Genomic DNA, 26,722 nt, shown 5'->3' on the forward strand with positions numbered 1-26,722 from the left:
TTATTAATTCAAGAAGTAGTGTGCTGTTTAAAAAGTTTTTTTTTTTTTTTTTTTGTCAGGTCTTAACACATCACATTTTCTTCACAAGCCTGAGAGAATTTAACACAGACTTATGATACTTTCATGTGACTCAACTGGATTAAGATTTGCTTCTTACTGTATGTGTATTTATAAATTTGGAGAGTCTGGTCTATATTACTTTTTGGAATATTGGAAGGGTAGAGTACTGTAATCCTTGTGTACCTGTCCAAACATTCAAATACACATCATTTTGATGGTGGATAAAAATGGTGCTTTTCTTTTTCTTTTCTTTTTTTTAACAAAGTGTTAGAATCTTTGGGTATAAGTTTCAAATATGACATTTTTTTGTTGATATTTCCCTGGGCAAAAAAGTTTTGTTTGTGCTATTGCCATGTGAGTCAGACGGTGGAGGCAGGTATGTATTTCTCAAGGGTCAATGGATTTGACCTGTGTGGTTTAAAATTGTCCTCCCTCGCTGAACTGAACTCACCTTAGCTTTGTTTTTTTTTACAGAAAAAGCCACCCATCCGAGTCTGTGGCATCACAATGAGAGGCTTTCCACCGCTTTGCCTGTTTTACTCTGGAATTCTGTTTTTAATTCACGCCGTAATCTTCAGGCTTGACTGAAAATTAAATTGTTCGGTTTTAACAGCCTGTGAATGGACACATTGAAAGACATTTGAAAGCACTTTGTCTGCCGAACACTGTCACTGAGTTCTTTGAATTCCTCTGAGCGGGGAGTGAGTGAAAGGGGGAGAGCAAATTGTAAACACTTCACCCATCCCATCCCGTTGAATATTTATCAGAGTCATTTTCCTGGTCTTGATAAATTAATTTTTTGACAGCAAATCAAACACAGGTGATAACTCCCTGTCAAAATGTCTGAGCATAAGGTTTGAATACCAAGCTTGTGCTGCTCAGACTACATTCCTGTTGCACATTTACATAATTTTGAAATCAAGGGAAACGGCGTATTCAAATTCTACTTCAGAAGTAGACAGCACAGCCTGTGTTAGATAGAAAATAATGATCAGCTGAAGCACATAAAGGGAAAGAAAGGAAGTGGCTCGTTTATCCTCACAATTGTGGTGCATTAAAGTGAAAATGATTGAAATAAGAATCAGCTGCCAAGTGAAGCCTGAAGTAGGATCAGCCTGGAGAAGAAAAAGAAAAAGTAACAGAAGACCTCAGTCTTATTAACAAGCTTGAAATTTCATTATCCACAGTTCAGGATTAAATAATGTTATCTGTTTTCTCTAAAGGAAAATGGTGAGAGCTGTGACAAATAGAAGAAAAGACCCTATGATGAAGAACACAACCTTGGCAGAGGGCTTCTTTATTTTGGTTTATCCATCTCAAAGTGCCACATGGTTTATGATAAGGGCAGTTGTGAGCCGTCTCCTCACCCATAGCCCCAGCCAGCAGGAAAAACACAAGTCAGACTTAAATGATCTAATTACCCATCCTTTGGTTTGTTTAAACAGTAGATTGAACACATGGATGTGCTTTAGATAAGATTATAATCAGACAATGGATTTGCAGAAAATGTTAATTAGTTGTAATTTCTCCATAATTACAGGATATTTCTGTGAAAATTAGATGTGTTTTCCATCTGACGTTGTTATGTATATTTCAGGAACTTCCCACAGTGGTATTGATATTTAAGCATCATTTGAATCTTTACTACTGGCAATCATCACTATTTCTATTGCCCATGCGTAAGGTTAAGGATCTGGGTTAGTACTATTATGTTAAATAGTTAATTATTATTAGTCATTTAGCTTTTTTAATGCATTTATTTTATTTTACATTTTATTTAATATGTATATCAATAATTTTTTTCATATTTTTTGTATATAAATATAACATGTAATAAATATAAATGTATTTTTCATTTTATTTTTCATTAATCAGAAATACAATTTTTGCCTGTTTGATAAAAAGGAGACTAAACAAATCCTGCAGACCACCCTGAACATTCCTAGCAACCCCAAATAACATGTTAAAACTACTCAGAACATTTTGTAACCACATAGCAACACCCTAGCAATCACCCACAGCTCCCTGTCATAGCAGAGTTTTTGCATGGGCAAGCACTCATTTTTCTTCTGAATGTGTGTGAAAATATTTTTTCTTTCTTTTTGAACTGGCTTCATAGTGAAATGTATTCCTGGGTGTTTTTCATGTGAATATTATCTAAGAGTGGATCAGTTTCATAAAAACAGGATGTGTTGTTTGGCTCTAAACAGACCTCTCCATCTCAGTACGAGACTCTCTAGAGCTGATGACTCTAATTGAATGATATGACTCACTGGGTTAATAGCGCGACTCAATGTTGGCGCTGAAGAGCTGGAGCTGACAGAATGACGAATTATCGTGAATAATTACTGGTGAATTTTCCTGAGTTAACGCAGTCTGATTGATCTGCCCTATGTGTGCAGGAGACAGAGATCCTTAACACCGCTGTGCTCACTGGGAAGACTGTTGCCATGCCAGTGAAGGTGGTCACCGTTGGAACCGAAGGTACTGTGACCGATGTGACCGAGTCGGTGGAATGTCGCTCGACGGACGAGGACGTGGTTAAGGTGGGTAGGGACATGAAAAAAACACATATGTGTGGATGTGTGTTTCTTCAGCTACTTTCTCCAGTTCACACTCACAAATAATCAGATTGTGTAAAAGTATGCGTATTTGACGTGCTGTCCGAGGGGAGGGCTCCGAGCTCAGAATCTGGCCCATATCTCTGGTTAGGATAGTAACCAGGCGAGGAACATAGGTGAGATGGCTATGTATATATACATAGGCCTCTTCTCATTCTGATTGTATAGGCAATTTTATTTTTATATATATATATATATATATATATATATATATATATTTAGTGTGTGTGTGAGACCTTGGGATGTGGTGTATGGTGTGATTTATTGTAAAGCACTTTTGTATTTTAGATTGTTTTCATCAAAAGACACAAGCTGAAAGAACCTGCAGACACACATGAGTATAATTTTGTAACCAGGATAACAAAAGAGAAGACTCTACACATAGTGTATTAAAACAGCTATATTAGATTTGATTTAAAGCACTATACATTCCACTGCTCTAAGAAATGTCAAATGCCAGAGGCGGAAAATCAAAGGGATGTTAAATTCAAGCTTTTCTGAACAAGCTTGTGCCTTCCACTTTCTGCCATTTGGGAACAAATATGAGAGCATTTTATGAGGGAGAAAATGAAAATGTGTGCGGATTTACTCCCTCCGGGTTTAATTATCTGATGAGCACCCTACACTGAAACACTGACCTCTTGAGAGGAATCCTTCTCCTTCCCCACCATAGCTGACACACACATACGGGCACTGGTGCCCTGGATTCAGAGCATCTGAACACACTTTGCCATTGTATATTTTACATGTTTTGTCACTGATACGAACACCATGAATTGTAGTGTCATAGGTCAAGTCACCTTTATTTATATAGGCCTAGTGCTTTATACAGTACTGATTGTTTCAAAGCAACTTTTCAGTGATAATAGGAAAATGATTCAATGATACAAATAGAGTTCATACGGTGCATGTACATCATAGTGAGTTGTTTAGCAATCATAAACTAAAAAACCTTGTCATTGTTCAATGGAGATGACGAATGGCATCCACATGTGACCTGTGCTGGCAAAATTAGTAAAAAATGTGTTGTTAAATTTCACATTCTCTATTAAAAAAAACCCTTCAAAATGATGTATGAATTGTTGTAATCAGACAAAAACGAATGAGCTAAACCTGTTTGAAGTTGATAGAGTCAGCAAAGTCAATTTTGTGAAAAATCTTTTAAAGTTTTCTGAAGGTTCCAAAACAAAATCACCTAGCAACCATACCTTAGAATCCCTGGTAATAACACCAAATTTGGCACACACCAAGTCAAAACCCATATCTATAGGAAAAATATATATAATTTTTTTTTTTTTTACCATGATACTACAATTGTTTGATTAACATAATTATATAACATATATAACCTAGGCTATATTTTAAGACAGACTGTACCACACGGATCTAGTATTATGTTACACATCAGATGTTTTTCCTCGCAGAGTAAGATTTTGTTTACATCAGCATGAGTTTGAAAATCACATTTCCTTGGTTCAGACTCATGCCATCGAGAATTCGCTATGATTATTCATAAAGTTGGAATGCTGCGCTTTAAAACGACATCAAACTTGTGAGTGGAAGCGCCAGTCGTCGAGAAGTGAGCATTTTTCATTTACTCCTCTCAGAAAACGTACAAATAAAGATTCTTTTATGTTTAAATACTAGTTGGAGCATTAGGATTGGTATACGAGGGCTTAATGAAGTTTAATTTTTGTGAAAACCTCTAAGTGACAGTTTTCACTTGTTTTGCCTGTAGCTCAAAATTAGCCCATGCACATTCCGAATCATTTTGTCAGCGCGGGTCACATATTTGCATTAACTTTGTTGCATGTGCAGTGTGTTTGGGATCGTTATCATGTTGGAAAATATACATTTAATCTCCAAACAGATCCTCCATACTTGGCTACAATTGTGTTCAGCAGGATTCTCAACATAAGTATTGGTCCATTTTCAAAGTGCCAGCAATTTTGTAGATCCTTTTAACACCTGCTAAAGACATGCTCCCCAATGCCATTAAGTTTCCCCTGCCATGCTTGATTGCGCCACGCATGCATATTGGCATTAAAACGCTCTAGTCGTCTCCTACGAACATGCCTGACACCATTCAATGCTAGGTTGCTCAATTTTGACTTGTCGGACTCCAGATCACGGCTCCAATCTTCCATACTCCAGTCCTTATTTTCTTTGTCAAATGCAGGGTGTTTTTTTTTTGCAGCAGATTACACTATTAAATTGTTTCTTTACTGGTACACAACCTTTCAGTCCAGCCTCTTATAGCCGTTGGCTTACAGTTCAAGATGAAATTGGAGGCTGAAGGTCTCATCCAGGTCTTTAGAAGCTGTTTTGAGGTGGTCCCACATTCAGGTGATTTTCATCCTTCAGTCAAAATACTCACTAGCCTTCCAGCCACAGCACTTTACATTCTGCACGATAGTGGTTTTACTGTGCTTTGAAATAATTCTGTGGACATTCTGTGACCATTCACATTCTGCACAAGAGCAATATCCAAATCCGATTGACCAGATATAGGGGCCTATTTTAACGATCTGAAATGCAAGTATCAAACACGAAACGCAAGTAACTTTGTGGGCGGATCTCGACACAAATCTAAAATGGGTTGGTCTGAAGTAGCTACATTACTCATAGGTGTGGTTTGGGCGTAACGTGAAATAAACCAGTCAGAGTGTCATCTCACATTCCCTTTAAAAGCAGGCCCTTTAAAATAATTGCTATTATGGTGGTGGATTTGCCAGGCGCACGCCAGGAGCGGTTCACAGCCGAGGAGTTCTCGTTCTCGTCAGGGCTGTAAAAGACAGAGAAGTGACATTGTATGGGGATGGGAGAAACCCACCCAAATTAGCTTCGGTTAAACAGGCGTATAATAATTTGGGTAAATGTGTAAGATTTATGGCTTTTTTTTCACATCTTCATGGACACCACAATGATTTCCCTCGTGTGGTAATATTTTCCCTTGTAATTATGTATGGTTTGCAAAAATGGGAACTGCTGCGTCTGTGTATGAGAGAAGCAAAGTGTATGAGTGTTGTGCACACGCTACATTATGGCCAAGCATGCGCCCTTAAAATAGCATCTGAATAACGTGCCATTGACTTTAGACTAGGTTTTTCCTGGTCTGTGGCGAAATTGTTTTCTGAAACTGCAAAATAGCACCAGGGAACGTTTGCGCTGGAACACACCTCCTCTTTTCGCTGAACCGGGAGTGCAAGTTCATTCCCTAATTTACCGACGTGTGTCTGTGGAGGGAAAAGTCCGCTGTGCGTCGGGTGCAAAATAGGAATGATACATGCGTCAGTGTACAAAGTCAATTGCGCTGGGTGCAAGATAGGGCCCTTAGTCTTTTTTTTAAATATACTGTTTGGTTGCACAGGAGAGCTCCTTCCATCTGGCCATTTTCATGAAAACCCACAAAATAACATCTAATAATATAGCTAATACCTGCCACATAGTCATTTATTTTATTAAAGTATAGACTTGGAATAATGAGTACAAGCTTGGTATGACCACTTGGACAAAAATGACTTCCGTTTCATTGCGTCATGACAAATGATACAATTGAAACGTGGAACGCATAAATTAGTATTACACTCAGACATCACTTTTGGCCACATTTCAACATGATATCACCATTTACTCACCATCATGTTTTTCCAAACCTGTACAGTATGACTTACTTTGTGGAACACAAAAGGAAATGTTTAGCTGAAGGTCCAAGCTTTTCTTCTCCATACAAGTGATTACAGACCAGACCAACAATGCCAAATGTTAAACAAAATAACCCAGAACTACATTTACCCAAGGTTTAAAAAGACTCTAGGTTAACAATTTCAAGTAAAAAAAAAAAAATCTTGTCTGTGGCTATTTTACGTGATCTTCTGCACAAACAGATATATGGACAGACTGAGAGAGTAATGAGAGAGGAAAATACAGAGACAGAAGTGAGGATAGTTATGGAGATGTTGAAGAGCTGGAGCAGATTCTTTTAGATGTGTGTTCATGCAAATGCATGTTTCAAGGGAAGTGCGTTTCACCCAGTGTTTGAAAACCTACTTTAAAACTAAGGCTTGTTATTTTACAAGCTATTTATATTAAAGGTAGTTCAACTTCACTACAAAGGTGAAATGCAGTTAACACATTACACATTAATCTCTTAGACTATGATTTGTCCTTTCAGATATGGGTTTGACTCAACTAGGCTCAGATTCAGAGGAAACAGTGTGTGGAAATTCTTATTAGCTCAATTAAGATAAAAAAAAAAAAAAAAAGCCATCAACTGTTAAGTTAATGAATTTTGCCCTTGCAGAAAAGTACAGTCAAGCTATTCTTCTGAAAACATAACACAAATCAGCAAATTACATTGAAGAAATATGACTGTGAGTATTGATGGAGTGAAACACATCAGTGTTAAATATATTCAGTAAAAATCTATATTTTAAATGTAAACCATTTAAAAATATTTTCTCAAATGAATCAGTGTTTTTTTTGTACCTGTTCAGTTAAAACAATACATATCATTTTGAATCCAACATTCATTTGATACAATATGACATGATATTATTATATAAATTTTTTTTTTTTTTTCTCAAATCAATCAATGTTTAATTTTGTTACGTTTATTTAATTGAACCACAGTTCATTTGAATTAGACTTCATTTGAATGCATTTGATTATTATCTGTTGGCCTAGCTGTAAAGTTACTGTGAAAATCGTTACTGTGAGCGACAAAAAAAAGCTATGTACTTTGTCACAATTGGAAAAGTTACTCTGATTTGTGCCACTAAAAACTGCAGTTAAGTTTTAGCATATCTATTTTTTTGCTATTTAATCCCAAACATTGTGTTCACCTTGCAGTGATGGTCTATAGCTCAAGATGCACTCTGCTAATTATTTCAGTCAGACATAGACGGACAGAAAGGGACAGCGCTTGCGTCATGCAGCAAAGTCCAGTCTCTCTGTGTGCCTGTCTGAATGGGTCATTAAGTACCCAACTCAGTTCCCTGCGGGGATCTTGACGTCCTCTGTAAGTGTCTCTCTATTCAGCAGTCTTAATGTTCCTGATTAATGCCCTGCCATACCTGCGAGTTATGATGCTTACAGACACTCATGGGAAGGGCATGTTGCAGTAAAGTTAGATACCTCATGTACTCCACACTGCCCTGTACACCCAAAGCAATACCCTTCATGGGCCACCAGAGCATATCTAAGGCTCTCTGGCTCTCTGACTGTTGTGGGAGATTTACAATCTGTAAGTAAGGAGGTAAAGAATACAATTGTCGATGTAAAACTGCAAATTGTTCCATTATGTCATTTATATGGGCAGATCCAGACAGTTTAACAGATTTAAAGGGTGTTTAACAGATATAATTGCTGTGGGGAATTATAGTACTATTTAGGTTCACTGCAGTTGTTCATTATTATAAGCCTAGGCGTCATTTACTTTTAGTCACTTTTTGCCATAGTGGATTTGGTCCCCACTGTTTTATGAAATAGCTCACAGCAAGGATACATCTAACATTGACAGATGTTGTCCATGATCCATGTGTTTATCTAATTACATCCAAATTCCACCAGTGGAAGTTTAAGTTTACAAATTAAATATGTAAGTGCATTTGAGAACTTAAATTGTTCAGCAAGAAGAATTGGCCCCTCAAATCAAAGTGTATTTATTTATTTATTTTTATTTTAATATTATATTTTACATTTTACTTTTGACTTCATAAATTATTCTCTACTATTGACCAAGTTAAATGCAAAGAATATGTATTTTTCAGTACAGTAAAAGATCATCTGTGCACAACCTAATTATTGTACACTATCGTTCAAAATGTCAAGGTTAATCTTTTATGTGACTTATGTGACATTTATTTTGAAATAGTGTACAATTTAAAATAACTGGTTTATATATTAATATATTTTAAAATGTAATTTATTCTTGTGATGGCAAAGCTGAATTTATAGCAGCCATTACTCCAGTCTTCAGTGTCACATGATCCTTCAGAAATCATTCTAATATGCTGATTTGGTGCTCAAGGCACAAACATTCGTCATCCTACATCTACATTTTATGGGATTTTGAAACCTGTTTAATTCCAAGTGTGGTCCAACCTAAACAACCTTATCATTTAAGTAATTTATGTATTTTGCATTTATGTTAAATCCACCTTTCCACAATTATGTCATAAAAGTCTATGCTATTTTGAGTTCACAGATATAATTATGTTGTCGCCATTGTCACAGAATGACTTATTCATTTCACAGGGTTCGGTGCACGCTGTATAATGGTTACTGAAAACTAAAGTTAAATAAATGCACCACGGACTTGATGTCTTTGAGTTTAGATTTTCTGTTTGTCTATTCAAAAAGAAAAGTTGGAGTTTATATTTATATATTTCCTGAGAGACTCTGAGCAGTCACCAAATGAGGACTTGATGAAAGCTTGGCTACTTATTGCAGCTGCTAAATAGCAGTCTGGTATTGAGATGTAACAAGTATGATGCTCTAGAAAATGGCACAACATTAGGGAAATCTCACAAACAACTGACACTCTTGTCATCTTGGATTTTGAGCTGATGGGCAGCTGCCCAGAAACCAAGCCATGCCATTGGTCCACTTCCACATCTGTTGTTATTAAAGAAGCCCTCAGGTTGATTGGATGAGATACGATTTTATCTGCCAGGTATCATAAGTATTGGCTAAGAGCAATAGATGTTCTGCAAATGAATTACTTGCTGCTGTAGAAAGACTTGACCACTCAGCTTTTTTCTGTCGTCTTCCGTCTCTCCATCTGCTTAGCTCCTTTCAACCCAAAGTCTGAGAAATATAGACATCCAAACACTCTCATTATCAACGACAACGACTCCCCCGCTGACTGTAGTCAGAAATAAATACTTGGACAGGCCAGTCAAAGCCTGTCCAATCTCTCATCTTCCTCATTAAAGCGCAGAATGAAAGCGAATAACAGCGGCACAAAACGCACAAAGGCCAGACTGTTTTTCACATATTGCACTGATCAGCACAAGAAGAGGCCTAATTTTTTTTGCGCTTTCAAAATTTGAAATGGTCGCCAGGAAATTGGAGCGAAAAGTAGGCTGATACCTTGGCCAGAGCTGCAATTTTCTTTAATTTAGTGCTGCTTTGAATACAGTGTTGCTTGAATGCTTTGTTTGTCTGCTGTCTGATTTGTATTCCTCCTTCTTAGGTGTCCGAAAGGTGCGATTATGTGTACGTCAATGGCAAAGAGACGCGTGGGAGAGTACGGATGATGGTGAACTTCACCTACAGTTACCTCAGCGCTCAGCTGGAGATGAGCGTGTGGATGCCTCGACTCCCCCTGCAGATCGAGATGTCTGATCCAGAGCTCAGCCAGATCAGGGGCTGGAGAGTTCCTTTAGATGCTGTCAATCAGAGGTTAGCGACGTTTATGGCTGCATTTACACTGCAGGTCTTGATGCCCAATTCCGATTTGTTGACTATATCCAATTTTTTTGATGACCAGTTTACATCATCTTTTAAAAGTGACCCATATCTGATATATGCATTTACACTATACACCAAGCGAAACAACCCTAGGTAGACATACTGACACAGAAAAGCTTGGCCGAAAAGGAAGTAAAAATGGCGCAATTTGCAATGGACGCCAACAAAATGATAATACAAGCTTTTGCTTTCTGCACCATCTTTAAAGGTCAGCAAACATTGGAGGTGTTAGGTACAACTTAAGGTGGAGAAAAAAGAGGAGAGCCCTTGTTGCAGCCTTGGCATTAAAAAGAGTTTGATTGCGGTTGGTGTCAACCTGAGATGACGTCATTCACCACCGTTGTTTTTTCAGTGGTGTACGACTCGCATTGAAGGTAATATCCGATCTGTCTGCCGCTTTACGTATCCCGAGGCGTTCTCAGGCCAATGTGGATATATAATCTCTCCACCTAGTCCTCTGTCTTCCCCAAGGCCTCCTCCCAGCTGGACGTGCCTGAAACACCTCCCTAGGGAGGCACCCAGGGGGCATCCTTACCAGATTCCCGAACCACCTCAACTGGCTCATTTCGACGCAAAGAAGCAGTGGCTCTTTAAAACTCTCGCTAGTTCCAATTCATATTCAATTCATATCTAATTTATTTCCTCGTAAAAATTAAGCCTGAAACTGATCTGAGAATATCTGAATCCAACTGCTTTTTTCCTGCTTACACGTTCGTGGGTCATATCCGATCTGTGCCACTTGGGAGGAAAAAAAATTGCAATTGGTTCACTTGAACAATGTAATATAAATGCACACTTTGTTTCAAGGAATCACATTTTCCTTTTATATTTTGAGATAAGAGTATTGTACTATTGAAGCCTATATATTGTAATTTTCAAAACCCTCTCCAGAACTTAAACAGTTGAATTTATTTGAACACATGAATGTATGGCTGCCTGCATTTACACATCAGTGACAGTCGATACTAATATTTCTAATACCTTACTAATATGAATACCATAATATAGCCTAAAGTTGACAGTAAAGTGTGGAAAAGTCTGCCCTGCATTATTCCTTATTTTTTGTAGCTCCTTCAGCTCTGCATTTCTATCCTGAAGTGTATTTTTAAATTCCTCTTTTAATTCAGAGATTATTATAGAACTTCTATAAATTATAATTGAGATGAAAAGAGCCTGGAAACTACATTCTATCAAGTTTTATAATCTTTAACTGAGCAGAAAATATCCTGCACATCCCACACATTTTATGCAATATGGTTCTGCTGGTAATTTGAAAATATAACCATTTTTTACATTTACTTTAATCAATCTCTCAATATTGCAAAGCACCAATTATGTTCCAGCTCACCTGCCCAGTCTCTATCAACCCTCCCCTCAGCTGTTTTCATGCTCTGTTGTTTCTTGGTAACACCAGACATGTAGCGGAGCTCCCTCCGGAACGCATGATGAGGTGCGGGGAGGATGCGGACGCTGACTTTTTAATTACCGCTGGGTCGTCTTCAGGCACACCTGCCTCTGACGCACTAGCATCAGACAATATGCAGGTTAATGTTGCCGTACGCTGCGGATATCCACAAGATAATTTTTAATTACTCTTCCGCCAGAAACAATCCTGCCGGATTGACTCATGCATGATAAGTGAGAAGAGGATGACGGAAGACAGATGGAATGAGCAGTAGAAAACTTGTGAGGCAGTGATGAGTCTGAGGAATAAGTGTGGCTATAAGTTGTTTGGATGTCATCAGTAATGTGTGGTGGTCAGGAATCGAATCCGTGGATTGCACACTGATCGCTTTTCCATGTTATCATTACGAAGATACAAATGTATTCTCTGACCAAACCTCCTCTTGAACCAGTCCAGCAGGAATTTCATCATTCTGAGCTTTCTCTATAACAAAAATAGCTTTTTGAGTGAACTGAGAAAGTTTAGCACTCATAAATATTTCTTCCTGGCCATGAAACTGTATTTTACATTATTTTTATTAAAAATATATATTTTTGTCCTTGTGACATTTTTCTTGCATAAAATTCTTTAAGGCAAGTTCACTGGGCGGCCATCTTCGTAACGCCCCTGGGCAGCTCTTTCCTATGCAAGAAAAATAGACATGCAATAGACATGCAAATCCAGCCCCTATCTACTTGAATGAGGAAAGACTCGCAGCATCATTTTCATCTTGGCATCAATGGTTCCATGAAGAATCTTTAACATTCATCGAACCTTTCCATTCAACAAAATTTTCTTTAAAGTGGAATAAGGTTCTTTAGAATTTCTAAATGTTCTTTACAATTTAGGAAAAAAATTTTCTTTTAAGAACTGTTCACTTAAAGGTTCTTTGGGGAACCAAAAATGGTGGTTCTATTGCATCACTGCGAAAAAACCCTTTTGGAAACTTTATTTTTAAGAGTGAAGTCGCATCCTCAGACGTCACAGCCACGTTGGCTGAACATCTGATCCATAAGGCACATAAAATGGGAAACACTTCGGGAATTTTGAAGTCATCTGATTGGTTGAATTCTCCAGGATTTCCGGGAGACGTGTGTGTTGCGTTCTTTAACGGTCCACCTGGAAACAAAGCCGTCGTGATGCCAAACCCCCACATGTAAGAACAAAGCCATCGTTTTCATTTATAGGTGAGCTGTCCCTTTAAGATAATGGCCAGCTGGTGAGTTGTATTCAACAAAAAGCCCATATTTACTCACATTCGTGTTGAACATTTGGCACCCTGGCTGTATCATATGTGCCCTTGGTTCGAGGTCATGTCTGTCTCTGGTACCATTTTGATTACCTCTGTGAGAGCGGTAGACATGCAGTTTTGTTGTAAGACTGGAGCTCATTAATCCTGAGACCTCCTGTGACCTGACATTCCTCAGCTGAGTGCCGCCTGCCCTGTTTATACACCTGTGTTCTGTAAATGTCATACTGTTTCTGCCATTGGTCAGGCATCGTTGCGTAAATGTCTAAAGGAGCGTGGCCTCCCCACCGGTCAGAGCTACTGTGTTAACCTGCCACTGCTGTTGTTTTTATTTTGGATGGTTTTGACTCATTAAAAATAATGGAACAGTCAGAGCTGCCACACCATTCACCTGGTCTGGACTTTTTGTGTGAGGAGAGGAATGCATTAATGTAATGTGAATAGGGTTCATGTTTACAGCCTTTTAAAGCAACTCGCCCCTTTACAAGAGGTTGAGCATCACTGCTCTACACACAAACATGCACACACATACACACACATACACGTTGGGTTTCCATGTTTTTTAGGGACTTTCCATAGACATGCACCGAAATGAAAATTCTGGGCCGAAACCTAAAATTCAGGATCCACTTGGCTGAAAACCAAAAATAAAGAATTAATTAATCAAACTTATTTAATAATTACCACTCAGATCGTTAAAACTGATTTGAACAAACATTTAAATTGCACATCAAGCAGGTTTTATATCAACTTTTTAATAACAGAATTGTTTCTACTCCAGTTTGTTTGGTGAAATAGAAACATTTAAATGACAATAAAAATGAAAAAACTTGTTTTCATGACAGATTTAGGCCATTCAAACACATTAAATGATGAATACCACTAAAGGGTCAAGTAAAAATATAATGAATGTGTAATACAGTGCAGATATTTACCAAAATGCTCTTCTCTAGAGTTATTTAAGTTTATGGACATTGAATAGCTTGTTTTGAGGTAAATGTTAGCTTAAGTGATTGTATAGCCTACAGGCTGTTTTATTGATTTATCATTACCATTTAAAAGCAAGAAAATAATATTGTAAATCCAGAGTTCTGGTACCATACTTATGGGGAAATTTACCAGGACCACACACAGAAGATTTTTAGTGTATAGCATCATTGTTTCTAACCATTTAATTTTTCAATTGTTATTTATTTTATTTTCCACTTGATTTAAATATGTTTTATGTTTCTTTTTATATATGAACATTTTTAACTTCTTATTTTTATGAATTTTAAATGAGTTGATTGTACTAAAATAGCATTTAATTGAATTGAGAATGGGATGTAACACTTAATATCGGTTGCTGCCTTTACTACAGGTCTGGAGAGGATGATGGGGATGAAGGAGCCAAGAAGGACCGGAGCTGTGGTCCACAGTACCAGAGCACCACCGTCCGTGTCCTCACACACTTTGAGGCCGAGCCAGAGGAGTGGCAGGGCCAGTCAGACTTCCTCTTGGGGAGTGATTGGCAGGTGGACGTGACAGAGCTGGTGAGGGACTCATTAAGGGTGGGGGATGAACGTGTGGCCAAGCTGTCAGAGGAACAGGTCCTGATCGGTCTGAACACTGGCTCCACCAAAGTTCAGGTGAGAGACAGGAAGAAAATATGTGTGATCTTATCTCTAAAAGAGTACCATCATGTACCATAAAGTGAAACCTACACTGTACAAAAAAAAAGATGTCTGTGAAAGTGGTTGTATATAATCCAATAATCTTTGGATTTTCAGCATTATTAAAATTTGATCCATGATTCATTATGATTATGATTCAGTTATAGCGTATTATGTAATTTCCTCAACACACCATGACCAGAGCTGATCATGTTGGAGGAACAAAACTAACAGTTACAGCTGACTAAGCTGCAATTCCTCTGTGTTTATACTGCATGAATAAAATCTGAGGACGTTCTTGTTTTCATTGGAAAAGCCAGGCTGTCATTTGTCAATCTCTCCATGCGGATGAGAGGTGAATCAGTCCAAGTTGTGATGTGACACGTGTACGCTGTCAGACGAGAAATAGACAGCTTCTCTCACACTGTCACAGCTTGTGTGCTGTCTTATCTGCACATCTCACAGCTCCTATCACAAACTATAATCTCCTTTATTAAGACCGACAAATTAAGTGTTGCTATGTGAAAATCTCACATTTTTTCTTATAGATTTCACATGTACTTTCACACATAATACACCTGCTTGACGAGCTGAAAGTGCCATTAGAGTGCTATCTGACATCAAAAGAAATACGGCAGAGCCATAGGTGGAGAGCGCTTCGATTTGATCCATTTGCTGAAAATTAAAATCAGATAAAAAGCCCAGTAATGGTGAGATGGAATACGTGGAGTCTGAAAACTAGTGCTGCTTAATAGATCAGCATCTCCGAAATCAAAAACCCAGCACTTAACTATGGCCAAATTACCAATTGTCTACCTTGCTATTAGACCAAACTCACAAATACATTTCAAAAGGGGCCCACCTATCTGTGCAGTTCATTAAAACTAAATTGAATGACTAATTAATTGTAATTAGAAGAGGGCAAATACGTGTGGTTTCAAAAAAAGAGCAAAGTAGACTATTTGGAAGAAAAGATTTGTTGAAGTAGCGTAGCAAGCACTAACTTTTATTTTATAAAAAGTAGAGCACTAGGGCAGCGTCTTATGCAATATTGGGTAAGGCCCGAGGCTCCCCTTGATTATTCTTATTTTATGTCTAATTAATAAATCTCTCAATTCAAATGGAAAATTAGGAATGCGCTCGGAATAAGAGTGGAATATAAAAACAGAATAAGAATAATTTCTCTACCTAAGCATGGCTGCATTTTAGATTGAAAAACGGTTTGCAAATGATGGTGAGAAGCAAATGCAAGTGACAGTGGAAGTCTCACTTACAGATCGGAAGTAAATGGCTTCTGACATTTCATTATAACATAATGAATGCGGAAATATAGAGGTGGCTGCTTTGCTATTAATTGATCTAGATTAGAAGTCTTCTCATCACGTTTCATATCGAAGTCATTTCCTTGCCTGTGCATCAGATATTGCCATATGGCAGAGGGCGGACAGCTGCCACTGAGATTTTTGAAATTGTACAAAGCATACTCATTTTGTCATGTCACTAAGTTTGTATGAGAAACTAGGAGAGAATTTTTAGTTGTTTTACAATGTTATCAGAAGCATTTCTGTCTATTTTTTTTTACCAGGTGATGTCTCCATTGTCCGATTCGGTTCTGGCTGAGAGGATAATCCGGGTTCTGGATGATAAAGTCAGTATAACAGAGCTGGGTGTGCAGCTGGTCTCTGGCCTTTCCCTGAACCTCCAGCTCAGCCCAGGAAGCAACAGGGCCATCGTTGCCACAGCTACCACACAGGAGACCATGCACAATGCTAATCAGGTGGTGTAATTAAACGATTTAATTCAAATGTAATAATAATACAAAAAAATATTATTATTATTTATTGGATATTATCATTGTTTTTATTAGCGATTAATCATTATCAATAGATTGAACAATAAATGTATTGATTATTTCTTTATATATTATTAATTCATTCATTCATTTAGCTGATCAATTGGTTTCTATTTCTAAATCCTGGGTAACTCCTTCCTCTTTGAAATCTCATTGGAAATTTCCACTCCGTGCAGTTTTCAGGTTTTTAGGTCACAATATTGCATACTTCCATGTCCATTTCTCAGAAATGTAGGGTTGTTTTATCCATGAGCAGGTGCAATCACTTTAAATACTGTCATTATGGACAAAGTTGTTTGACACGGGCCGCATGTTGATGAGGAGCTGCGGTTTGTTAGTGGATCATGCTGTTCGAGGCTGCCCACTTATTCTGAGTCATCTCACGTTAAAAACCATTTCTGATTAGGCTAATTTCACTAATCCTCTGCGTCGGCAGGGGTTTCCTCACTCTTCCACATTGATAGACATAAAACGGGCAAATTGGTTGAATCTCCCGCTGATCAGTGCATCTGTTTGAAATGTGATTTTGGGAACTTTTAAAGCATTTAAACCATCCTGCATTAGAGTTCAAAATCGTGCATACTTGAAACAGGAAAATTGGCATTACCGAGAGCATTTGTTCATGTTGTGTTTCTCTCCCAGGAGTCCCTTGTCAGCGCGTGGCTTCAGTTCAGCGATGGCTCAATGACCCCTCTTGACCTCTATAACCCTGCACATTTCATCCTAACAGCCACCTCGCTAGACGACAAGGTGGTATTGGTGAGAAAAAGCACCACCTGGAGGTGGCCTGTGGTGGTGGCTAAGGGTGAAGGGCAAGGCATGTTGGTCCGCCTGGAGATGTATGGACCCGAATCATGCCTAAAAACCAAGCGCCGCACACTTCTGGCCGCAGGCAACGCGAACGTCCATGTGAAGTTCGGCCGTGCCGATGAAACAGGAAACAGTGCGAGCGACAGGAGATACAGGCCCAATGCCCCATACTACGGAGGTTCAATATCAGACATGGAGGCTGGAATCATGAACCGAGGCGCTACCACCATCAAAACCTCCATTCCAGGAAAAGCAAGCGGTGACAGGCTCTCAGCTGGTGATATTCCGGTTGATTTCTCTGAATTCCCTGCTCAAGCAGATCTTCCACCTGGACATAACACGGAGGAAGACTTGCTGCAGACTCGCCGCGGGCTCACAGATCTGGAAATAGGCATGTACGCCCTGCTGGGTGTCTTCTGCCTGGCCATCTTGGTGTTCCTAATCAATTGCGTCTCCTATGCCCTGAAGTATCGCAACAAGCAGCTCCCATTGGAGGGCCAGGAGACCATGACTCACGCCCACGACTGGGTTTGGTTGGGCCATGACGCAGAGCTTTTAGAAAGCCAAGCGGGTTTGTGTCTTGATCAAGAGGAGCTGGGCGGGACCATGGACTCTGGGCTGGGCCTGGAGGAAGGTAGCCAGCTCCTCAATGGCCTTTCCTCTCAGAAGAGCGTGCAAGGCCAGGTCCACAGGTCGGCCTCTGACTCAGTGTGCACTGGAAGAGATCACAAGAGCGAGTCTATAAACTCACCCACTACCAAACGGAAACGAGTCAAGTTCACCACTTTCAGCCATAGCAAGCCCAGCAATGGCTGCCCATCCATAAGTCCACTTCTCATTGGTCAGAACGACATCAAATGGGTTTGCCCAGACATCGAGCTCGGGGACTCCAAAGAGCTCCGAAATTATATGGAAAGGTTAAACGAAAATGCTACTAAGAATATCGCATAGTTGGCTTGAAGTTATTTATGTATTTTTCAGACAAAAGCGTAGCTCACCCATATGCCTTCTGGATAAGGTGGTGGTCGGGTGGGGGGTTGGCCTGACTCTACTGCACTCAGACAAACTCATATCTCACCATGAAAAGGCAAGCCATTCATCTGGTCTTGTTTCCATGGCAACTGTCATGAGGGTTCATCATCAGGAAAGAAGGAAAACAGAGATGGTTGTGAAACCACTGAGAATGTGAATTGGATTATGAGAAATGTTTCAATTGAGATGTCTATATTTTCTTTTTTTCGAAGAAGAGGATATCCCATTCTATTTTGAAATATATATATATATATTTGTTTTTTGTTTGTTTTTTTGTTTTTGTTTTCTTGGTTTATCACACTAAAGCCTGGTTGGTGGTGGTACCTTTCTGTGAGTGAATATCCCCCCCCAAAAAAAAAGAAAAAAAAAAAACACACACACAAAGAGCTGACATTTAAACTTAATGAAAAGCATTTCCATGAGTTGAACGTTGACTGGCTCTGACGATGAGTGAGAATACATTTTGTAGGGTTTTACATATTTTTATACATCTCTATTCTTGTCCGTGTTAGTGCGTCTACTGTATTTCTCAAAAGACTGACTCCCATTTGTAAAAGCATGTGAATTCAAAGTATGGATGAAAAAATGTCTATTTTGGAACTTTTTCCACCAACAGTTTGAATGAACATATATACAGAGGAAAACTTCTGGGAAAACAGGCAGATCAATGACCCTCCATTTCTCTTTGAGAACTGTTGAGCAAATTGTATTGTTGTAGGTAGTGTTATCAATATTGTATAATATGTTGTTTACAGTATTAGAATGATAGATGGTATGCACTCCAATTGCTTATATACGTGTGCTATAGCATTTCTTTTTCTTTTTCTTTTTTTTTCTTTTAGTTCCATTCTACTTAGTTTTTCCCCATAGAAAAAGAAATATCTAACCTACCTAAATGAATGATCCACTGATTAGCCTAATAATTAGGATACAGTTAACTGGATATGATGAGTTTGTGGGTGCAATCCTGACGTAATGTGCTCGATGCAGAGGAGAGACATGCATACTTTGGTAAGAAAACCACAGAATATGTGAATAAATTGATTAGTCAAACACTCAATCTATATTTGTGAACCATTTCTAACCATCATAAAGGACGTAATCAATACTCAATTACCCTTAACACAACTGATTTCATAAACCATTCTCTACGATAGTGTGTACCGACTAATTCCTCATCCAGGTGTGTTGGCATGACATCCGATGATCTAAAAAAAATCTGTCCATCTGGATCATGCAAATGTCTCATTTAAGACTGTGTTAATTAGAATAAAGTCTAATTAATACTATACATTTTATTTATTAATTATCTCTGCTGTTCCCTGCTTGCCCTTTATTTTATGAAATGCAAACTGAAGACCACAGAGGAATAATCATACATAAGGAGGTTCTTCCAGTGTTCAAGATGCCAGTCAGTGATCCTATCAAGTCAGTACTCTTGAAAAATGTCTCCCTTGTATGTAATCAGTCTCTGTTTGTTATGTAGCATTTGAGTTACTTTTTAGATGCAAAGCGTCTGAGAATATTTTTAAATTGTAGTCTGTTTTATGAGCTGTAAAGCACTGCCTATGACCATGAAAACCATATTTAAATTTTTGCATTACACCACTATTTTCTATTTGCATATTAAATAAAACATCACATCCTGCTTTTCCACTTTCTACCAGTTGATGGCACTAATTTCTCACCCCAGCTGCCTCAAGGGGTCATGCAGGTTTTGATGGTCATTCTCCTTGACAGGCGCATGACCCAAGTCTCCAAATAAAGGTTACGTGTTTAAAACTGCTGAACTATACTGTAAGTGTGCAAATACAATGTTTCGACTCAACCTTGCTGCATATAATAAATGTTCTCAGAGCAGACTATAATTTTTACCCCATTGCACCGCAGTAAACCACAGGCTTGAACGAGGAGTGTTGATGCAGCGTCTGAGTACCATGTATCAATTCAAAGGTTAGTGCAGATACAATAGCTCTGGATGTGAGATGTACTCAATTTCTTCTGTCCTGCACATTAAAGGCTCATTAGTGCTAGACTATACAGGCAGGATCCCAATGCTGGATGGTGCTGCTCCCTCCCCTCTGAGACAGGCCAGACTAATTAATGATCAGTGCGGCGAGGCTTTACTCCATGTTAATGTGACATTACCATGCAACCCTTCAAGCTAAATGATTGTACTCATTTAACTGACAGTGATATGACAATTAACACCTTCTTCATAACACGGGACAAAGAAGCGTGGCTCCACCCCATCCATCTCCACGAACGTTTGACCTGCCACTTGAGTACATTTTTGACACATGTATTTCAGAGCGTATTGATATTCCCCGACAAGTCCTGTTCATTTATCTTTCATTATTATAACTAGAACGTAAGCAAATTAATGGACGACAATGTCAACACAGCAAAGAGCCATGGATTATTTTCCTTTTTTCAAAGGCATGACATTCAGCGCACAGCTTTATCCAAGGTGGCGACTGAAACAATACAAGCTCATTAGTGGAAATCATATATGCGTACGTGCACGCGCTTAATATCGTTCCCGGCGGGACAAGCCTTTTTGAGATCCAAATTGAGAGGCTGCACACTTAACCCCCAGAGGGATGCTTCTGGAATTGGGTCTGTTTTCTCCTTTTATCTTAGCTGATATTTTGGTATTTGGGTCTCTGTTCTCTGCGTCTCGGAGGAATTACACAAGAACACTCTAAATTAAATCATGACATTAGCTGGTGTCTGTCAGGAGTGTATATTAATACGGCTAATGTCATAAGCTGGTTATTATCTGCATGAAATGTTTCTTTCTTTCCTTTCTTGAGCTCTTCAGATTTTATGAAACAAAGTGTAAGAAACGAACAAGACCTCTCAACCTCCTGTTAGACGAGTTTTCGCAAACAACATCTTGCTGTAGTCTTGCCTTCTGCTAGTTAACAAGGTTGGCGTTGCTGTAAATGTCAACAGAGTTGTCCGATAATACCAGCACTCGCAACAGATGAAGACGGTCAAACCTTCCGACGTGCAAACAAATATACAAGCTTTATAAAAATAAACACAGTAATGTAAAACACCCAATATATAGGCCTACTTCATTTTCCACTAACCGGTTTACTCATGTCTATAACTTTAGCTACAATAAATCTTTCGAGACTGTCTCGTAAATGTCTGTCAGTGCTGATTTATGATCTATCAGTCATGTTGGGACTGTGGACGTTGTCGTACTACTGGCCATTTTCACACAGATTAGAGTCCATGACTTCAACATCGGCTTTTGCACAGCAGCGCATGCTCCATATATTCTGGATGTTTTGCCGTGTCTAATGTGTATAACAACAACAAACTGTCTCTGGCCTGCTTTTATCTGCTGTTCAAAGAGGAGCTTTTCACTTTTCGACTTGTAACAGCGTGACAGACCATAGTAAAGGAGTTGATAGAGCAAAGCATACAGGAGACGAGAGAGTACACACCAAATGTTGCTCCATTCCACTAGCTGAGCCAATACTACAAGCCATCTCTGTCAGCAATATATTACCAAGATGATAGAACATTGTTTTTTTTATCATAGGTTTTTTTGTTGTTGTTGTTTTGGTTAGGTTGTACAGTGCAAATCATTCATATGGATGTTTAGGCAAAGACAATTGAAAATGAGCGAATGCTGAAAAAGGATTTTGTGATCATCAGAGCTGTACAGTAGTACAATTTCAGTCATTAAGTTGCATTGTCTGCTAAGACACCAACATACAGTGGCCCAGGGAAGTATCTAAGTCGCAGTTCATTTTATTGCATAAGTGCATTAAGAGAAGTCCAAATACCTCCTCTTCATTTTGAACTGTAAATATACTGTTTTACAGTTTAATACCAACCAACCAATGACTTCTTATGAAATGTTTTGCTTGAACAAATGTGCTTGTGCTATCTTTCTTTAAAATCAGTGTTCATTTGTTTTCATTTTTGTTTTAGTTAGTTCTTGTCCTCGTATTTGATTAGCCGAACACCATCCCAGGTTACATCTTTAAACCAGTAGGTGGCGACAGGTGACTGTTTGAATCAACTGTTCAAACCACTGATTAATTTAGAAAGGAAATAAGTCTTTAAGAATGAAGAACCAAATATGTCTTCATGAGTAAATCATTGAGTCAATTGATTCATTCAATAACCCCTGACAGGAACAAAAAAGAAAGTCTGTCTGTTTGACTGAGCCATTTGAATTATTTACTCAACCGATTCATTCAGCAACACTGATTTGTTCAGGAACAAAACACTGCTACTGTGTTGCTCTGAGACATGTGGTTTGAAGTTTGAAACAGTGTTGGTGGAGCAAAAATACACAAAGTAAACCGAAATATGTCTAAATATCATGTTTATATAACTGTTAAAACCAATATCATACTCCCATGCTGATAATTGATAACTGGCAAATGCAGACAAAATTAATGAAAAGTTTATATGCGCAGCAGCAGATCAGTTAGGGAATACGAGGAAAGCCCCCTGCCAGGGTGGTATATGGACACTCGTTGACTATTAAATCAACGATTTCTCTATTCAATGCCTTGAGACCATACATATTTATATTGAGTGTGAGAGGATTGTTTGAACGCACTGTGCAACTGCAATCGAATTATCAGACCATGAAACAAGTCTCCAGTACACACTGTCTGCAGAGCAATTATTTTAAAGGAACATAAATTGTTAGCGCACCTACATGTATACGCATGGGCCTGTGGCAGAAGAAGGTGGCTCGGTATTTAATGGACCACACTAACAAATCCGATTATCTGTGTCACTTACTCTGCTCCATAACCGTACCTCAGGGATGGCCAATAAATCACATCACCTTCTAGTGGCAACACAAAGGACCTCACTTTGAGGAGCTGTAAAAACTGAAGCCATTAGCTCTTGACTCAAAACACGCTCTTATTTCTTTCTGTCTGACTCTTGTGTCAACGCTGCTGTCTAAATGAAAGCGGCTTTTCGGGAAATGGAGTTTGTAGGTAAGGGTGGAGAGGTTGCCATCAGGAACACATGGGGAAAGGCTGGCAGGTCCATTACTCTGCCAAAGCCAACCTGTCCCGCTGTTAGACCCAACGCTCATGATAGGCGCTCTCAAATAAAAACATTTATTTGTTTCCATGTCAGTGCTCCTCAAAGTGCCGCCGCTTGTCAGATGGGAGCAGATACTGAGGTAAATAGCAAGGGTCACTTCCCTGCTGTCTTTTCCCGTGGCTTTGTACAAGTGTAGATAACAAGCAAGCGACTGTAGCCAGGAATAAAGCTTGGATATATGTTCATCAAAGTGTGTATAAATATAGGGGAGTTTCACTTTTCACTGAATTGTTCTCACAGTGGGTTTAGTTTTCAAAGCCAATTTATGTATAGACAGATACCTTGAAGTCTCCGCTATACCAAAAACATTTCCACTGTAATTGCCCAGGAAAAAAGAACACATGTTGTCCGCCTGTGACAACATGCCCCAAATAGTTTCCCATGTAGATATGAATTACTAATCGAGGCCTTGAGAATTACAGTCTCATTGTTTTCACATGAGCGTGACTCATGATTCAAAGTCTACAGATGAAGGATTTTTTTTTTCATATGCACTCAATCAAAACTGTATAATTCTGCACAGCATGTCTCGCCTTAAAATATGCTGCGTAACACTGTTTTATGAATACAGATAATGAGAGCGAGACCATGACTCAGATATGCTCTGGCAGCTCTGAATTAATCAGTCTTCAAGATACCTCACCTCAGTCAAAAGATTTTTTTCTCCACAACCCTTCAGTCTCACTCTATAAATCTAAGTATTTTTTCTTTTTTTTCTTTCCTTTTTTGTTGTAAAGCCAAGCAAGTCTAAAACTGAGGTATCAGGAGAATCTTAATTCGGCATTAATGCTCCCAAAACCACCAAGGTTCTCTTGAGGGAAAATCAAACCTCGCAGCAAACCATCCCTACAGTTCTCCAAAATCATTTTATATTACATCAAAAATAGTGCTATAGTATGTAATATTGCTCAATTATGTACATTGAAATGACACGGATACATGCTGCAACTGCAGTAATGTAAAATGATGTAAAACTACTGGCATAATCAAATTAGACACCTAGAAACCACACAGAACACCTTAGCAACTACATAGCAACACCCTGGCAGCCACCCAAAGCACTTAACCATTTTGATGGTTATACTTTTACGTGGGCAAGCAGCACTCAAAAGTCTAGTTTGTCGCCCCTGCTTGTGCATTAGTTCTTGAAAAAAAGCCTGAGTTCAAGTTTTTTTTGATCCCAGAGAAAGAGAGATGTTGAAAAACATCTCAAGTCTTCACATTCACATTAGCCAAGGTTTTGTTGTCACTCCTGTCAAGCTGTGCATGAGATAATTGCTGTTATTCAGAAGAAAAAAAAAACACTTCTAAAGGCGCTTTAAGAGAAATCATATGTAAAATGGCTTGTGCTCACATAAAAATGTTCAGTAGGCTCTCTAACACATACTTTGCTCATTTCTTCCTGTAATGGCTTTGTGTGTGTGTGTGTGTGTGTGTGTGTGTGTGTGTGTGTGTGTGTGTGTGTGTGTGTGTGTGTGTGTGTGTGTGTGTGTGTGTGTGTGTGTGTGTGTGTGTGTGTCTCCCACATTCTTAGATGAGTCAAAATCGCTCCCTTTTTCTCTATGGGGTGTTGGCTTATTTAGACACTCTGATTTATAGTGTGCATTCCCACATCATACTACAGGTCTACAACACCAGGAGAAAGCATTCCCAATTATTGCCTTTGATTTGGTAGCTGTGGTAGCTAAGCTACCAGTTAGCTTGCCAGCTTACGGAAAAAACAAACAACAATTGTTTAATGACAATTTATAGCTTTTGGCTTATATAATGCGATTTATGACAATTTAAAAGACATTAATCTTATTAATCATTAATCTAATTTGCATAGTTGACAAGACATGAATCATAAAAGTATTTGGGGGGACACAATTCTTCTGGGAATGTACTATTTTATACAATATAAACTTTGCCTGTTTATTTTATATAACATTCTAAAGTATGGGTCAGTAAGGTTTTTTAAAATATTTTATAAAGAAGCTTTTATGCTTAATTTAGACTGCATTTATTTGATCAAAACACAGTATTGTTGTTATTATTATATTAAAAACAGTAATATTGTACAATATTATTGTGAAATATTGTAAAATATCGGTTTTCTGTATTAATAAAAACAAAATATGGAAATCTATTCCTGTGATGGCAAAGCTGAATTTTCAGCATCATTACTCCAGTTTTCAGTGTCACATGATCCTTCAGAAATCATTCTAATATGACGATTTAGTGCTCAACAAACATTTGTGTTTTTGTGGAAACAGTGATGCATTTTTTTAGGATTCTTTCATGAATAGAAAGTTCAGAAGAACAGCATTTATTTGAAATAGAAATATTTTGTAACTGAAATGTCTTTACTGTCAATTTTGATCTGTTTAATGCATGCTTACTTTTAAAAAAAATCCTTGAGAAAAGCATTAATTTCTTTTCTTTTTTAAAAACTTACTGGCTCCAAACTTTTGAATGGATGAATATTATGTTGAATTATAATTAAAATTGTAGTATTTCTATATATAAAAGTTTTGAACCAAAAGTTATTAACTGAATTCAAGACCTATATATAGTATGGAAATGTTCTGCTATTTTCAATCCCTAAATGCACCCTGTGGCATTCATTATTAGAGAATAGTGAAAAAAGTTTGAGATTTAGGATGCAGAATTTGTCCCTTGATCATGTCTTACAGCACACACACACACACACACACACCCTCCTGCCTTTGTGTTAGTCAGATTTCTTCCTTTTGTAGGCTTGTTGAGTTTTAATGCGTATTGTCCCCTTTTCTACTATTGTGTTGTTATAAGCTACATTTAGATCGTGCCTATCCTTCCCTTCATTTTCATGCACATATTCAGCACAGCAGTGTGAAACAATGTTCTTATGTCGGTTTGTCACTCACACACACGCAAACTTTTCTGCTAAAACCAGCAATGTTAACTCCTACAACAAACTCTCTGACATTCATCACCCTCACACATTTCTCCATCTCCCTCTTACAAGCACATGCACACAGTGTGGAGCAATATGACATCCATAAAGAGATCAAGATGCCAGCAGCACATGAAACGTCCATGCAGCCCTGGAGACGAAAGAGGCCGCAGTGACAGCTGTATGCGCCTTATTCCTCCTCATCCTCTCTTCCCACCATTAACTCTGAGCTACAGCAGCCTTGCTACAAGTCCCTCTATCATTTCAGCAGGTCTCCCGGTGTATTGTCGCGCATTCTGCCCCTAATCCTCTACAGTGAGAATCCAGCATCCGCACGAGAGCGAGGAAGTCCCGGCTTAACCCCCGACAAAGTTTTATCTTTTTAAATCTCGCAGAGGATTTGTGCGTCAATCCTTATATCCTGGGATTTTTCTACTCTTGCCTTTTATATATATATATATATATATATATATATATACTGTATGTATTCTGTGGTGCGCAGGAGGAAAAAT

The 26,722-nt window shown here is 38.4% G+C and overlaps 1 protein-coding gene across 1 annotated transcript in view; it reads left to right on the top strand.

Moving 5' to 3' along the window:
* Nucleotides 1-19,857, top strand: part of LOC309478312 (transmembrane protein 132C) — a 151,170-nt gene extending 131,313 nt beyond the window's left edge. Inside the window, exons 6-10 of the mRNA XM_082141905.1 lie at nucleotides 2,463-2,606; nucleotides 9,880-10,088; nucleotides 14,211-14,478; nucleotides 16,088-16,279; nucleotides 16,997-19,857. Coding sequence (XP_081998031.1) covers nucleotides 2,463-2,606; nucleotides 9,880-10,088; nucleotides 14,211-14,478; nucleotides 16,088-16,279; nucleotides 16,997-18,115 — 1,932 coding nt within the window. The 3' untranslated portion in view covers nucleotides 18,116-19,857. The remainder of the gene's footprint in view (nucleotides 1-2,462; nucleotides 2,607-9,879; nucleotides 10,089-14,210; nucleotides 14,479-16,087; nucleotides 16,280-16,996) is intronic.
* Nucleotides 19,858-26,722: the final 6,865 nt, after the last annotated feature.

Source organism: Leuciscus leuciscus (assembly GCF_965113295.1).
Source record: "Leuciscus leuciscus genome assembly, chromosome: 16".
NCBI classification, from domain to species: Eukaryota; Metazoa; Chordata; class Actinopteri; order Cypriniformes; family Leuciscidae; genus Leuciscus; species Leuciscus leuciscus.